The sequence below is a fragment of the Delphinapterus leucas genome, chromosome 10, assembly GCF_059928025.1.
Source record: "Delphinapterus leucas isolate spDelLeu-1000000601 "Yukka" chromosome 10, BTC_Dleu_Yukka2, whole genome shotgun sequence".
NCBI lineage: Eukaryota > Metazoa > Chordata > Mammalia > Artiodactyla > Monodontidae > Delphinapterus > Delphinapterus leucas.
In genome coordinates this window covers 75,203,110-75,219,236 of record NC_143138.1, presented here as the reverse complement: position 1 = coordinate 75,219,236, position 16,127 = coordinate 75,203,110, and the positions used below count along the sequence as shown (strand labels likewise).

General features: G+C 46.9%; 1 protein-coding gene across 8 annotated transcripts in view; it reads left to right on the top strand.

The window, feature by feature from the left end:
- Positions 1–12,921, top strand: part of FHIT (fragile histidine triad diadenosine triphosphatase) — a 1,451,582-nt gene extending 1,438,661 nt beyond the window's left edge. For 7 of the 8 annotated variants that reach the window (XM_022572687.3, XM_022572686.3, XM_089918157.1 and 4 more), the window contains one exon: positions 11,428–12,919. Coding sequence is in view for 1 of the 8 variants with exons in the window: in XM_089918156.1 (XP_089774282.1) it covers positions 11,428–11,484 (57 nt within the window). In the remaining 7 variants the exon portion in view is untranslated. Of the gene's footprint in view, positions 1–11,427 lie in introns of all 8 variants that reach the window. The other variant, XM_089918156.1, reaches the window with a different exon arrangement.
- The last annotated feature ends 3,206 nt before the right edge of the window (positions 12,922–16,127 follow it).

Sequence of the window (16,127 nt, the reverse complement as noted above, 5' to 3'; positions counted from 1 at the left end):
CCCCCCACTCCCATTTGCCGGCATCCAAATTAAAGCAAACTTTCCTTTCCACCAACCTTGCCTGTTTATTGGCTTTTGAGCGGCGAGCAGCCAGACCCCCACTGTCAGTTACACTGTTACATCAGAAAGTCGATTCTCCTCGTCTTGGCCATCCTCCCTGACTTTAAGGGACCATGCTGGCCTAGAAGATCATTATTTCAGGAACTGAGAAGGGGAAACCACCACAGAGGATGCTTCATTATTAATGATTCTTAATGATACCACTTATGGAGATCTCATTACGGGCAAGTTATACCAAGCACTTCGCAGCCTTTATTTCAGTTAACCCCCGCAACAACCCTCTAGTATTGTCCCAATGTTCACATGTGGAAACTAGGCCTACGGTCGCTATAGGACTTTCCCAAGGACTCTCAGGTTGTACGTGGAGAGTCTGGGCAACCCAGGCAGTCTGACTCTGCAGCCCACACTTAACTTTACACTAAAACTGGTGGGTCTCTGTATAGAAATGTCCTTCTCTGCTTAAATCCTAGCTAACTAAAGACAAGAGTTGTACAATGAAGCTGAGGTGCAAGATAGATAGAGCTTACTCCTGCTTCTTCACTAACTTCAGGAAAAGTACCAGTATCTGGTGATTTCTGTGCTGGGGGCTTTGCGCAGGTCACTTTATCCAATCCTCACAACCACTCTGCCAAAGAGACAGTGCTGTCCTGTTTCCCTATGCAGCGTCGGCTATGGGCTGAATATTTGCCTGAAAACTAAAACTGCATTTGATGAAGAGGAGTGAATCACAGCTAATCCACCGTGGACCATAAGGCATAAGATGTTGCATTCCTGGAATCAGTGAGGACTCCCAAGGGCTCCATTCAAAACCTTTCAGTTAGGGTTTCCTTTAGAGATAGGGGGTTTTCACCAAAAGTCTGAAATTAGCCCTTGGATTTCAAAACATTTAGAAAACAGTTGAGAGAGTCAAACAGAAAATAGGATGCGTGTAGCAGACATGGGACTTTGGAACTGCCAACCTCTTCCAAAACCACAGTTGTAAGCATGTGACTCCAGCTTGGCCAGTTAGAGAGCTTCTCTACCGTTTGGTGCATGGACATAGAGAGAGAAGTCCTAGAAGGGGTGATATAGACTAGACTTGAGGCTACTGGCACTCATCCTGCTTATATTTGGAGACGTCTGATGCAGGACAATCCCCTAGAGGAAACGGAGACAAAAGATAAAGGGAGGCGAAGAATTGTCTACAGCCACCCCATCCTTCATAGTTAAAAGGTCAAAAAGGCACTTTTCTCTGGAGGCTCATTTGAAATGGGGTTTCCTTACTTGGCATCAAGAGTCCTGGCTACAACATGGGCCCAGATTGCTTGCCTCCTAGAGGACCTCTTTAACCTTGAGGCTCTAGAACTCAATCACCAACTCTTGGTTGAGGTCCCACTTGGAGCCCAACACTGTCCGAGGCACAGTAGGTGAAGTGCGTCCCTGCCCCAGAGATGCTGATGACGAATGTGAAGCAACACGACTGATTTAAGAACAAGCAAGCGTGTAACAGCGTTCTGCGCAAGTCGGCAGTACAGTGTCAATCCTACCTGTGGCCAAATCGATTTCTCTACCTTATCCCACCATAAAGTAGTTGACTTTGTGTCGGTTGTGTCTACCACCCCATGCCCACAGACAATTACATGCCCTCCAAGAGCCAGCCCCACGGTCTAGGGTTAGCCAATCAATTTTAATGCGCATTTAAGAGATTTTTCCAAGTGTGCGAGTCCTCGCGTAAGATGATAGATCACCTAATAATTAAAGCATTAGAAGAGCCCAACGGAGGATTCTTTTTCCACCAGCAGATACCTTTAGGTCAAGAAGGGCTATAAAAACCAGCACATCATTTTCATTCCTTTAAGAAAGGCAAAAAGTGGCCTTGAATATAATTAGATGTTCTTAGCAATTTTCCTCTGAATCTCCATATCGTGTTCCAGTGAGGCTCCAAAAAAGTTAAGAATTGTGGGCATTCTGAGCTGCAAGCCGATAGGGTGGTATTGTTTTGAAGAAGTGAAAGCCCATGATATTGCGTGAATCATTTTTTAATTAGAAATAAGCCAGAGTCATAGATAGTTATGGGAAAGGGAAGCTCTGTAACAGGGCTCCCCTTAGAACTCTGCCCCCTCTCTTATCTCTCTGGTGACTCCTGCAGATTCCAGAGTTATCCATTTGGAAAAAGGAATATGCCCAAGGCAGTGAATCAGCATTTATCTGTGACAAGCATTTATCAAGGGTTTGCTTTATACTCTCCTTTCAAGGATCTGTTGTCTATCTGAACAGGGTTTTTTTTTTTCTCTTTTTTGTTTCTTTTTAAGTTTGATGATCTTGTTTGTGGTTAATTTTTATTTCTTTAATCCTTCAAAAGAATGACACTCAATGGAAATGAAAAGTAGTGCAAAAGTTTAAAAGAAAATTATTTCCAATAAAACCTAAGAACTCCCCTCATTCTGGGTAAGGTTTCATGATGCTGCAGTTAAAAATATAGCTTCTTTATATAGAATATCTTACGTCAACTGTTGACCTGACTCTTAAAATACACATCTACACCCTCAAACTCACCCGAGGTCATACAAAAGAATGAACATATCAAAATAGGAAATATGTTAAGTTTATGATCCTTTTAAGTGGGACATCAGATCATGTCCCTCCCCTATACTTTGTAAAGCCAACCAGGACCTAATCACAGGAGGCCTTGTAGGCCACGGAGAAGGACTCAGGATAGGATCCAGTCTCATCTCCCCTGACTCTGCCCCACACTCTTGCCTCCAGCTTTCCTGCTCCCTGGCGGTTACTAGATTATGTCAGACAAGCTCCCGCCTCCGGGCCCTGGCATTTTTTGTCCCTCCTGCCTGGAATTCTCTCCTTTCCTCCCTCCATTCTGTATTTGACTGAAATGTCATCTTCTCAGAAGGGCCTTCCCCAAGTTCCCAACCTAAAATAGAGCCCCGTTTCCTCCTATCCCTTAAACTTGCCTTATTTTTCTTCATAGGGCTCACAATCACCTGTCATCATATTAGAGACTTGTTTGTCTGTACCTTCCACTAGCAAGTAAGTGTCCGAGGACAGGGCCATTGTCTTTAGAACTTAGAACAGTGCCTGGCATCTCAGGGGTGCTCAAAAACACCGAGTGAATGAATGAGTGACAATATTTCTTTAGAATCTAGATCTTTCTCTGGGCCAGGTACTACACTAAATGCTTCACTTGTGTCATCTTTAGTCCTCATAACAACTCTTACGATGTAGATGCTACTATTTTCCTGACATACAGATGATGGAACTGAGGCACAGGTGGGCAAAGTAACTCGACCAAGGTTGCACAGCTAACAAGTCACAGGCCTAACTTGAGCCCAGAGCCCATGCTCTTAAATATTAAGTCAACCCTTTAGATACTCCCAGGGGTCCCCCCACCCCCAGAGCAGCTTCACTGTGTGCTCTCCCCAGAGCCTGCACCCCAGGGTACTGTCTTAGAGCAGTGCTGTCCAATAGCAACAGAATGTGAGCTGCACATGTCCTTTTACATTTTCCAGAAGCCACGTTAAGGACAGATTAAATTAATGTTAATAATATGTTATATTTACCCAATATATCCAAATTTAATCATATCTTTATAATATGAAAAATTCCTAATATAAAAATTATACAAATATAAAAAAATAATGTGATATTTTAAATTCTTTGTTTAGAGTAAGTCTTTGAAGGCCGGTAGATATTTTATACTTTCCGCCCATCTCCATTCAGACTAGCCACGTTTTTCAGTGCTCATTCACCATGTGTGGGTGGTGGCTACTATGCTGGACATTGCACCTGTGAAAAGGGGTTGAGCTCTGGAGTTAAGGAGATCTTGTTCCAATCCTGCACTTACTGTGTGACTTTTTCCCAGCTGTTAAACTGGGGTTCTGATATCTACGCCACGGGACTGAAGTGAAGATTAAATGAGTTTTCCATAAGTAAGGCTGCACACACCTAGCACAGGAGCTGGCCAATCGATGCTCTGGACGGATGGCTTTCCCTCCCACCCAGAAAAGAGAAGCTTCTGAGCACAGCCTTCAGGGCCTCTCTCCTCACTCCAGTTGAGCCCTTTGAGCCAGTGCCTCTGCTTCCACTGTCTGCCAGGGGTGGGGAGGTCTCCAGTGGGAGGGACAGAGTGGGGCAGGGGGGGGCCCCTGGCTCGAGGCCTTCTCCCCTGGACCATCCACCTGAGCTCTGGAGAATAGGTGAGCCTCCTAGCCCCCTTGCAGGGCACATTTATAGGGCTCTGCATTTCCCCAGGGGTCTCTTCCTGGACAAAATAACCCTTAAATCCCCAAGGTGAGCAATCAGCTATCAGCGGAAGAGAAAGTTTCCATCTCCCTACGGAGAAAAATCCGAGACTCTGAGCATCTTTGGGCTGGAAGGGAGTTTAAAGAGCCGTTACTTCAACCTGTGGTTTTACAAAGGAAGAAACTGTGGTCTAGAGAGCAGATACAACTTGCTCAGGCACACACAGTGATGGTACAGGCTTAAAACTAGACCCTTTGCATTTACAGTCTATCTGGACACCTGTAGAGATGGAGCCATAGAGATTTCCCTATATGGGCAGCTGACACCTCTCTACGGGATACGTTCATCTTTGTCTTTTCACAATCTGCATTTCATTCTCAGCACTAGAAACTCGGGAGAAGCAGGGTAGTGTGAAATAGGCACTATTCCCAGTAGCCTTCAACTGTGTTTTCTTGCCAGTTTTCTACCCTTGATCTTTTGGTGCCACATAGAACTTAAATGTAATTCACGTTAGCCTATTTGTGAGTAACTGAAGTAAACCATAACTTATTTGACGATCAGTTTCATAGCATTAAAATACAACATTAAAGATGTCATCTCTGTTTTTGATGAGAGGCTCTGCTTCAGGTAACAGACTTTTACCCATTAGCCTAAGGATTTTTTTGGATTGTAATCTCAGCTTACATACAAGGCAAACGGAACACAGTTCTATCAACTTCAGTGCCTTTTAAATGGTGGAAAGGAAAAAACATAATGACCCCATTAGGCTGTTAAACGTGCTGAACCCCGACAGATTCTCACCGTCACGATCCTTGAGTATTTGTCTATAATCCCTCAGCAAATATACCTTTTATTCAGCTACAGAGTTGTAGACACTCCAGACACAAGCGCCATTAATTAAATAACACACTCAGCAAACTCTCAGAACCATTAATTATCAAAGGTAGCCTGTTCCATGCTTGGCTCGAAAATTCTATTATAACAGGAGAGCACAACTAGAGCGAAGGAATATGCTGGAGGAAGGTCACCCTCAAAAGCACGATAAGAAGCTGCTGTCAGACAAAGTAAATGACAAAGCACGCGGGCCTCTTAGCTTTTCCTTTGCCCCTTGGAGGATTTGAAGGAAGGGAGAGTGTTTCACATTGTAGGGACTCTCGTTCTCAAAATTAGTTTCGTTTGTGGAAGACGGAAGGAAATACGAAGTAATCCTTTTTCATTTCCACTGAGTCTTGGGGAAAAGTAATATCAGCTAAAGATTTAGAGACAAATAAAGGCTGTTCTCCATCAACTCCGTCAGAACGAGGAAGCCTTTTAGGGAGAGTCTTTGCGAGGCACAGATACAGGGACGTGAATGTCCATGGACCAAACAGGGAAGACGGAAGCCTTACTGCCTTCCAGTGGGACACGAGAACATGCCCACGAGCAGCACGAGCTGCCTAGGGGTGGGTTTGCTGTGCTTCGTCCCCCTCCCAACACCTAGCCTCAAAGCTTGTGTAGCTTCGTTTGCCAGGACATGAGGGGACGGGGACGCCGGGCTGCATAAATCACTCACAGCCACAAGCGCTGGCATCATCTTTCTTGCATGGTCACTATTCTTTTTGTTTTAATTTACTTTTTTTTTTTTACATCTTTATTGGAGTATAATTGCTTTACAATGGTGTGTTAGTTTCTGCTGTATAACAAAGTGAATCAGCTATACATGTACATATGTTCCCATATCCCCTCCCTCTTTCGTCTCCCTCCCGCCCTCCCTATCCCACCCCTCCAGGCGGTCACAAAGCACCGAGCTGATCTCCCTGCGCTATGCGGCTGCTTCCCACTAGCTATCTGTTTTACGTTTGGTAGTGTATATATGTCCATGCCACTCTCTCACTTCGTCCCAGCTTACCCTTCCCCCTCCCCGTGTCCTCAAGTCCATTCTCTAGTAGGTCTGCATCTTTATTCCTGTCTTACCCCTAGGTTCTTCATGACATTTTTTTCCCCCTAGATTCCATATATATGTGTTACCATACGGTATTTGTCTTTCTCTTTCTGACTTACTTCACTTTGTATGACAGACTCTAGGTCCATCCACCTCACTACAGATAACTCAGTTTCGTTTCTTTTTATGGCTGAGTAATATTCTTTGTGTTTGATTTATCCCTTCAAAGAGAAGAGTGACAATGCTGAGTCTGTGGCCACTCCATAAAGGACAGCCCCGGGGTGAGCCCCGACCCCACCTCAGGGCAGAGGTCTGCATCTCCCCTCCTGAGGGGGGCTGGTCACATGGTGCCCGGAACTGTTTTCTGTGCCCCGCTCAAGGTGACAAATGCGGAGGATTGGGAAACAGACCCTGTTTAAAGGGAAGTTAAGTAACACCCTCTCATAGTAGGAAGTTGTGTTATTGATCCGCAGGTGTAACCAGCCACAGAGGAACAGTTTTGAGTGAGAAAAATTGCGGGGAAGTTGCCCTGCTCTCTTGAGTCCATCCTCGCATCACTGGGTTTCTGGCCACTGCCCTTGGGGAAGGGTAACCCCTTCCTGGCTGTAAATGGATGGATAATTGCATCGCCTCGGTTCATAGTCAGAGTGGCTCTCTGATCCTCCCCATTTCTTCTCCCCCAGCTTCTTTTTTTACCCATGTACTGTAAGAGATTGCCATCAGCAGCTTTTGTGGTCCAATTTCTGAGGCCACTTTATTAAGAAAAAACTGAAAAGCAGGGGTCAGGGGTGCCTGCCCTTAGAAAATGGCTCACCTTGCTTTTGCTGTGAGCAAAATGACTTTCCATGGCTGTCTGCCTGTATCTCCAGCCTGCTACAAACCAAGAATTACTTTTTTTTTTAAAAAAAAGTGAGAGCTATTACAGAGGAATTTTATGTTAGGGTCTCACAGCTTTGTTTTGTGGGCGAGTGTAGTTACTCTGTTTTAAAACCATTTCTGTGTCAGCTTTGGGATGGAGGCAAAACAAGTTAATTTATTCATCCTTGTGGGCAAGAGGCACTACCTTTGATGGACAATACTTGTCCCGTACGTGTGGCTCTGCTAAGAGGGCAGAGGACAGACAGCCTTAGTAGAAGTTGAATATTTGCCACTGAAGGCTCCTGAAACCTGTCTCCAGCAACTGAATTGCTTTGGGCCTTTGGAGCATTTTCCTGGGAGCACACTCTGGAATTGAATGAAGAGAGAGACAAGCTTGGAGGCTTCACCTTCACACTTAATAATTCCCTGCCAGCCCAGGCCACACTCCAGATGGTTAGATCAGAATCTCTAGGGCTGGGGTGAAGGCTTGGCATCAGACCTCCCCAGGGGGTCTAAACCACAAAGCAGCCTAGGTGAGAGACACTACTTTAAAGAAACAGGAAGGCAGACTGTGTTTTTATGGTCCCCAAAGTTCCTTTGACACTCTACCAAGGTAAATTACCTGGGGTCAGCTCCCACCCAGGTTCATCTTTAGAAAGAGAGACAGTGATCTGTTTTCTTAGCTTCAAGACAGAAGGGGCCCCCTCCCCTGGGCCTCTAGGATGGAGGAGGGACAGGGTTAATAGGGAAGAGTCTCCTTCATTGACACAGTAGGAAGAGGTTCCCTTGAATATACGCAGAGGGTGGTTGGAACTGTTGGAAACAGAGGACTCTGCCTGATGGAAGCCTGATGATGCCCGCACGTTTAAGGAAACATTGGCGTGGTTCAGTTCAGACCCCGGCTGGGATCCCCTGGCCCCCTGCTTTTACCCTGTACTTACTCAGGTAGGACAACAAACTGCAAATCGACTCCAAAGACTTTCCTGAAGGTTTCAGGGAGAGATGGGCGAAAGGATTACAGCCCACACAGCAGATCTTACTCAAAACTTACTTACATATATATGCGTTAGCATACGGCATTTGCTTTTCTCTTTCTGACTTACTTCACTCTGTATGACAGACTCTAGGTCCATCCACCTCACTACAGATATCTCAATTTCGTTTCTTTTTATGGCTGAGTAATATTCCATTGTATGTATGTGCCACATCTTCTTTATCCATTCATCTGTCGATGGACACTTAGGTTGCTTCCATGTCCTGGCTACTGTAAATAGAGCTGCAATAACTAACACACCATTGTAAAGCAATTATACTCCAATGAAGATGTTAAAAAACAAGACAAAACAAAACAAAACTTACTTACATCTTCTCCATCGGACTGTTTTATTTTCCTTCCTAATTCAAAGCTCCCCTCTCCAAAAATCTCTTCTACCCTGCAGAGCCACGGGGCCTCCCTTCTGTCTCCATTTCCTGCTCTGTAAAGCCAGCCCCTGCTCTGAGCTTCGTGATGCCACCTGTTCCTCCTCCAGCGTGGCCTTGCAGGGGGAGGGGACAGTCCCAGCTCATCTTCACTGTGTTCCTTAGGAACACAGAAATACTTGAAAAGCACGTGTTCAGGGGGATCAGTCAAACCTCAGACACTCTGGGCTTCTGTTCTCAGAACTCCAAAAGCCCACATTTTCTGGACTGCTCACCTGGCACCCGATTATCTACTGCCTTGCCTCACCCTGTGTGATGGGTTTCCCCAAATGGGCTGGAAGCACCTCGAGGATCTCATTATTCAACTCTTTGCACCCTCCTTAGAGCCGCCTTCGTGCTTCAGTAAATACCTTTGTTGATACGCCCAAATGGCATTGAAAACACCACTGCCTAAAGGCGAGATCAAAGGGAAGTGGGGACATGAAGGGCACGTAGTACATGTAGTCCAACCAGAAGACGGCAAGGTGAGTCCGTTGCCCAGATGTGCCCTCTTGGATAATGAGGCCGAATCTCCCCCTTGTAGCTGAGCGCTGACCTTCACTTGCTCTGACACTCGTGGGCCTCTGCCCCCTGGTGGCCTCGGCCTGCAGTGCAGCACAGAGGGTAAGCAGCGATGAGGACAGCAGCAGAGGCTCACACTGGTGGGTCCTTCTGATGCGGTAGGCACGGCTCTGAGCACTTTGCGTGTGTTCACCCACTCAGTCCTTCCCGCAGCCCCAACCTTGCACGTCTTACGTCACCCACACACACACACGCAGCCGGTAAATGACGAGGCTGGGCTTCCGCCCCAAGTCTCAAAGTCCAACATGTTCACTCGCTGTGCTCTGGCAATGAAAAGCGGACTCTGCCTCCCACAAGCTTCCAGGCTAGCTGGAGAGAAGGAACTGCTGAAGACAGAGCCTTCAGTAGCCAGGCGGACAGCTTGAATGCCAAGGCCGTGTGAGGCATGCTTTGCAGAAGCATCAGAAGCAGACTGACAGAAGGCCCGCTCAGGAATGGACGCACAGGCATCCAGGGAGATTCAGAAATTACAGGGCTGGTGTCGGGAAGGGCAGGTGAAGGAAATAACACAGGGCCACGGTGTTTAAAAGACCAAAAATAAAACCGAGGGAAACTTCTCCTAGGACATAAATCTGCCCTCGACAGGTGAGGCGGAGGAAAAGAAAGGGCACATCCATTTTCAGGCCTGCACAGATGCCTCTGACTCAGAGTCAATAATCGTTCAAGGACAAGGGCAAGGATGAATGATCGGGAGATGACGCATGTGTGCAAGCAAGATGGGTGGTGCTGGGAACAACAGGGAAAGATCCCAGCATCGCACAGGAATGAGACAGGCCCCCTTCTGCAGGGGGTTGGGGGGGATGCAAATTGACTGGTACCTACCCCCTACTTTCCACGCCACACTTACAGACATCAGTGGACCTGGGGAGGCGGGGAGGGGATCCTGAACCGAAGTGTGAAGGCTGAAGCAGAAGTGAGTTGGTTTCTGTGTTCTGGATCCTGGAAGGGAGCAGATGTAATTCCAAAGGGATGCCCTGCCTGCCCTTTGCTCTCTGGCCTTCTTATGAACTTACAGAAAAAATTTAGCGCTAGACTCACTAAAAACTCACTGCATGAACCAGAGGCTGAAGTGTGTGCCCGTGTGTCCTCACCCAGTGGGGTTGAATGGGCCCGTATTGAGGTATCGAGCATATCCTTGAACTACACACGGGAACGAGCAGGAAGCTGGGTCTTTGCACCTTGGCCTCCCAGGTCTGTGTCCACAGTGTTGCACTCTAAGCCATAAATAGCGAACAGTAAGTGAAAAGCCATGTAAATCTTCACTGAAGTCTCTGGAAAACCCTGAAGGAAAGTCCATTTGTGCTTCTCCACAGTGGTTCTCAAAATCTCTTCATATATCACACCCATGGTAGCTGCCCCTAGTATCTCCTAAGAGCCCTTTCTTTCAACCTCCCCCAAATTGTATGAAATCTAGCCTGTAAAATTCTGCTCTTTCGCCCCCTCCTATTTAATTTTCCCTTTCCTGGAATGGTCTGCCCTTGTAATGTCCCCCAAGCAAGTTAGCCCCGGCTAATCCAGCTCCTGACCACACCCACGTTACTAATCCCAGTGAGTAAGTCCCAGAAGCCAAGTATCCAACAGATTCTCCTTTGGGGTAAAGAGAGGGTATCAGGGCTATGAAATACATTTCTATGAGCTAGGAATTATCTTTTTTTTTTTTTTCCCGCAAATAAGATTAAAGGGCTTCCCCCCACTTTCCTATTTTATAAGTAGAAGCCCTTTGTTTTAGGCCTGGCCTAAATCCTTCAGGTAACTTGGCCTTGAAGTAAAGCTGATTCTGCATGCTACATACTAGCTCAAGAATTCCCCCGATCCAGCGGCGGGTGCCTCAGACTCGTATGGAGGCTTGTTAACAAGCACAGATTCTTGGCCTTCTCTCCACACCGGCTAATTCAGAATGTGGAGGACAGGCTGGAGAAATCCGTGTTTTTCTTACAAGCTTGCCAGGTACTTCTGATAATGTCTATATTTGAGAATCTATTCTTAGCTAATTCGAGGTCTGAATTGGCTTCACTTTGTATATAAGACTTGCGTCCTTAAAGCAGATTAAGAGACCATGCGGTTGACCTCTGGGGCCTAGGCTGTGGGCAGAAGGCACAGAACAGGTGGAGATCCAGGGAGTACGGGCATCTGCAGGGCTGGAATCCACCTATGTCACGCCACCGGCCCACATCTATATGGCTTCGTGTAACGTGTTAATGGCAATCTAAGAGATCGGCAGTAAGCAAATTTACATTTTGTTTATTGCCATGGTTCAAAAAAAATGCTATTTGTTCTAACTAAATGTCTGGTTTATATTCTGTCATTTCCAGGCACCAAAGGAACTCAAACAAGTCCCAAGGCGTAAGGAAATGGGGCTCGTGCTTTAGGACCCTGCGGCACTGAAAATGAAGCGAAGCAGACTTTATTACATCCTACAATTCGACAACCTTTTGCAAAGCATCTTATTATGCTTGTGGAAGCAATCGGGGTTATGTTTCAATCACAACGACTGACAGGCTGCCTTCAGAACAACGGCACCCGTGGCCCTTCCACACTTCTTCGGCTATGTACTTAGAATAGAACCTTTTCTAAATTGTCCCTTGGCCTGGATGGAAATAAAATGATAGTTAAAATATTTAGCTTGCATGTTGGCTAACTTAAAAATTGACATTTGGGGTCCTCTGAAAGGCACAACTGAGGATAGATCAAGTCTCCTGTGTTTCCTGTAAACCAAAGGTTTGTTAAGGCTGAGAGAAGATTTACAGAGTTTCCTTCGTGGTAGGTAAGATAATAGAGTAAGAAATGTCCACCTTTTCCTCGGTTATATTCTCCTCCTGCCTTGGGTGCAGAGAGGCAGATCTGAAAGAGCTTAAGATGGCAAAATTAGCTTCAGGAAACTAATAAACACGTAATGTGCTGACTGGACACTGTTCTGGGCTGCTGGAGTGGTAGGAATGTAAGGAAAAGAATGGGGAAGCTCTCAAAATTGGTTGAGGAAACATGCCCCTTGCCCGTAACGGTCAATTTCTTTAAGGAAGGATGACAGAAGTAGGCTCTTTCTTTCCTCTGGTAGATTAATAAAACAGGGGATTCGAGTTTATAGAGGAAAAAGTAAAACACGCCAAGAGCACTGCTACAAAGAGCCCAGAGCAGGACTTCTCTTTGTCACAAAAAGCCTCCTTGAGAATCTCTTTTGGCTTATGGGCTACTCCCTGACCCCAGCACCATCTCCAGCATATGGTGTGTTAGTTTCCTGTGTCTGCTGTAACAAATCACCACAAACTAGGTGGCTTAAAACAACAGAAATGTGTCCTCTCCCACTTCTGGAGGCCAGACATCCAAAATCCCGCCAGGCTGGGCTCCCTGCAGAGGCCCTGGGGGGATCTCTCCTGCTGCTGGTGGTACTGGCAGTCCTGGAGTTCTTTAGCCTCATCCTAATCTCGGCCTCTCTCTTCACACTCTTCCTTTTCTCTCTGTGTGTCTCTCCTCCGTGCATCTCTTACAAGGACACTTGTTATTGGATTTAGGGCCCAATCAGATAATCCACATCCAAGATACCATTTACAGATTCTAGGGATTTGACATGGACATAGCTTTTACGGAGGGGCCACCATTCAACCCACTGCTTTGACTGTTTTTCTGATACAGGATATGCCAGCAGGCTGAGCGTGACCGAACTGCATCTGGTTTCCAGTCTTCTTGTATGTCCTTGCCAAAGCCTGAATTATTCATTGTCGCCAATGCCTTCTTGAGACCCTTCTGGTTCCCAAGCCTAGCTGAAAGTAAAAAGCACTGCAGTCTGAACTGGATGTGTTCAGAAGATAAAATGCCAGTGAGGGAAGATGGCAAATACTGGTAATTCCCCCCAGCTCAAGGGTTGCCGATTTGCGGTCCAAAGAAGAGCCCTAAAAATACCAATTTCTTTTTATCCCCAGCAGGTCAAAGACTGATTCCAGCTCAGTTTCAATAGCAAATGTCACCAGAAGCCCTGGCCCCTGCCTTCAGGGCTAATTCCACATTTCACCCATTGGCTTTTGGTCAAAGAAGTAAATAAACAGTCACTGATGAGACACTTAGCTGAGTCATACTGGAAGCCTACTTGCAGTTTTGTTTTCCGTTGTGCAATTAAAACCCTACAGGAGCCTCATTTCTGCCTGTCCTCCCTTGGATCTCCTCAGTTCAGTGTCCTCCTGTAACCCTGCCATGGTTGGGAGGCTGTGGAGGCCATGGGTGAGAAGGGCAGCCCTCAAGCTTGACCTCCAAGCCAGCCCCATGAGTCCAAGCTTAGCTGGAAGGCACAATAACCCAACAGGGACTGTTTACAGAGGTGTTTCAAGAACTAACAAAGCCTACCGATACTAATAGGGAAAAACCGACTATGACTCTCCAAAAGGCAATGGAGAACAATGCTTAGGTCAGAACGGTGTCCCTGGCGGTAGCCTTCTTTTTCTCTCTGATTTCTTTTTGGGCACAAACACCCACTAGGCTGCTGCTGTTTTGCTCAAGAGCTGGAGAGTTGCTCGTTTTACAGTAAACAGTGGATCACGGCGTGTGTGTATGGGGTCCCTCTCCAGAGCTGTGCTTGTCAGCGCAGCAGGCACTCTCTCTGTTGACAGCATTCCAGAGGAAGGCATCTTCTGATGACCCGAGTACTCACTTTCCGAAGTCTAAGCCCATTCCTTATCTTTACTGTTCCACCTGCCATCAAAATCCAAAAGGTGGGGCTTCCCTGGTGGCGCAGTGGTTGAGAGTCCGCCTGCCGATGCAGGGGACACGGGTTCGTGTCCCGGTCCGGGAAGATCCCACGTGCCGCGGAACGGCTGGGCCCGTGAGCCATGGCCGCTGAGCCTGCGCGTCCGGAGCCTGTGCTCCGCAACGGGAGAGGCCACAACAGTGAGAGGCCCGCGTACCGCAAAAAAAAAAAAAAAAAAAATCCAAAAGGTGGAAGAGAATGATACTCTGTTTTTGGCAAGGAGCTTGAAAGGACCTTTCCCCATGATTGTCTTTACCACAGCTGACCCCAAACTATAGAAGAATACTTCTCGGACCCCATCAGTTCTTTCAGATGGTAGGAAGGAGCTGTGTGTCTCATTGAATGAACATAAACCCCTCCCGTCCATCCTTCTCTGTGTCCAAGCTTGCAACCAAGGTCTGGGCAAGGACTTACTTTTTACGATGGTCTGTATTTGTTGGGTATGCTTGCACGACTTACTGGTGAAAGAAGGAAACTAACTTTTGGTGTGTATTTATTGTAGATATATTTACAGAGGCTATTTAATCCAAACAAGATCCCTATAGAATATAGATGCAAATTTAGGCTCAGAAAGGTTAGGTAACTTGCTCAGGGTCACAAAGTTGATAGTAGGTGGGTTTGGGATCAACTCAGGTCTGATTCCCAAAACCTATGCTCTTTGGAGAATAATTGATAACCAAGGACTTTCAGCAAATATAATAAATACCATTTCCAGTTTCTCTCCTTTCTTGAGTTGGCAGGTTGGTCCTTTGTACTGATGTTCAAAGGGGAAGGGGGAGGGGTAGTTAAGGGAAGGCAGGGGATATCCAAACATTCTCAAGATGAGAGCATCCCTTTAATGATATAAATGAAGGCAGCTAATGGCATTTCTATAACTTAACAACACGTGGGAAGGGTATTACTAAAAATGCTTGCTATGACTATGCGGGAAATGTGTTAACCAAAAGGTCAGTGATTACCTATTGTAGAAATAAAACAACCTAAAATAATTGACATGTAATTCCTTAGTTACAGGGATCGAAAATGTGTCAGTCCCACTTGGAACCACCACCGCCCCCCCTCAAGTCTGGCCACACACTTGCAGTTCATTTCAGTTCTAAGGTCATTTTGACCACCTACTACGCATGGGACTTGAAGGCTATGGACTCAGCGCCCCAAGTGGGGTGGCCCCTAAGGTAAAGCTGGAAGGTGGAGCAAGTGTAGGTGCAGAGAGAAGAGTGGGAGGGGCAGGGCCAGATGCTCAGCAAGGACACAGGCCCAATTCGAGGCACCTAGAAGGCTTCTTTCTGAATCGATTTTTCTTTCTCGTCCTCCTCATTGTGATAGATACCGCTTAACAGCACATCTTTGTACCGACAACGTTACGCTAGGCATTCTCAAAGCGTTATTTCATATAGGCCTCACAAAAATCAACCCATCTTCCTTCTTTCCTTCCTCCCTTCCTTTTTTTTTTTTTGCGGTACGCGGGCCTCTCACTGTTGCGGCCTCTCCTGTTGCGGAGCACAGGCTCCGGACGCGCAGGCTCAGCGGCCGTGGCTCACGGGCCCAGCCGCTCCGCGGCATGCGGGATCCTCCCGGACCGGGGCACGAACCCGCGTCCCCTGCATCGGCAGGCGGACTCTCAACCACTGCGCCACCAGGGAAGCCCCCTCCCTTCCTTTTTATTTTTACTTAACAAATACTTATTCGACACCTATTGTGTGCCAAGTATTGTATGTATAGGTGCAGGTGCGACAGTGCTGAGCAGAAACATCTGGAAGGAACTGTTATCCTCCTTCTACAGAGGAGGAGTGAGCCTGAAGGTTAGAGAGTTCGTGACTGGCTTAAGGCCACACACTAGTAAGAACGGGTGTCCCTGTACTGAAGCCTGGGGCTCCTTCCTGTCTCGCAGCAGTCAGGGGGAGGGGCCACAGTGGATGCCCTAAGACCATGTCCTGCTCTTCCCTGCAGACCAGGCCCAGTAAACCCACCTACTTTCTCCAGATCAGAATGAGCTGGGGAAACTCAGTATAGGCTACTAAGGTTCAATCTGTGTCAAGTCAAAGAGCATTTACTAAGTATCCTCTGTGTGTCCATCCTGGGGGGGACCCTGGGAGCAACTGAGGCTGTCCTGTACTGTTATACTCCACCTGGAAGCCCCCCACTGTCCTCTCACATGTTGGACAAGAAAGCAGCAATTTGGCCACTCTCTGTGTATTCTGCCCAGTCACCCTGGCCGGGGGCCAGCATATCCCTCTCCCACACTGTTCCTAAGGAAGGCTCTGGAATAATACCCCC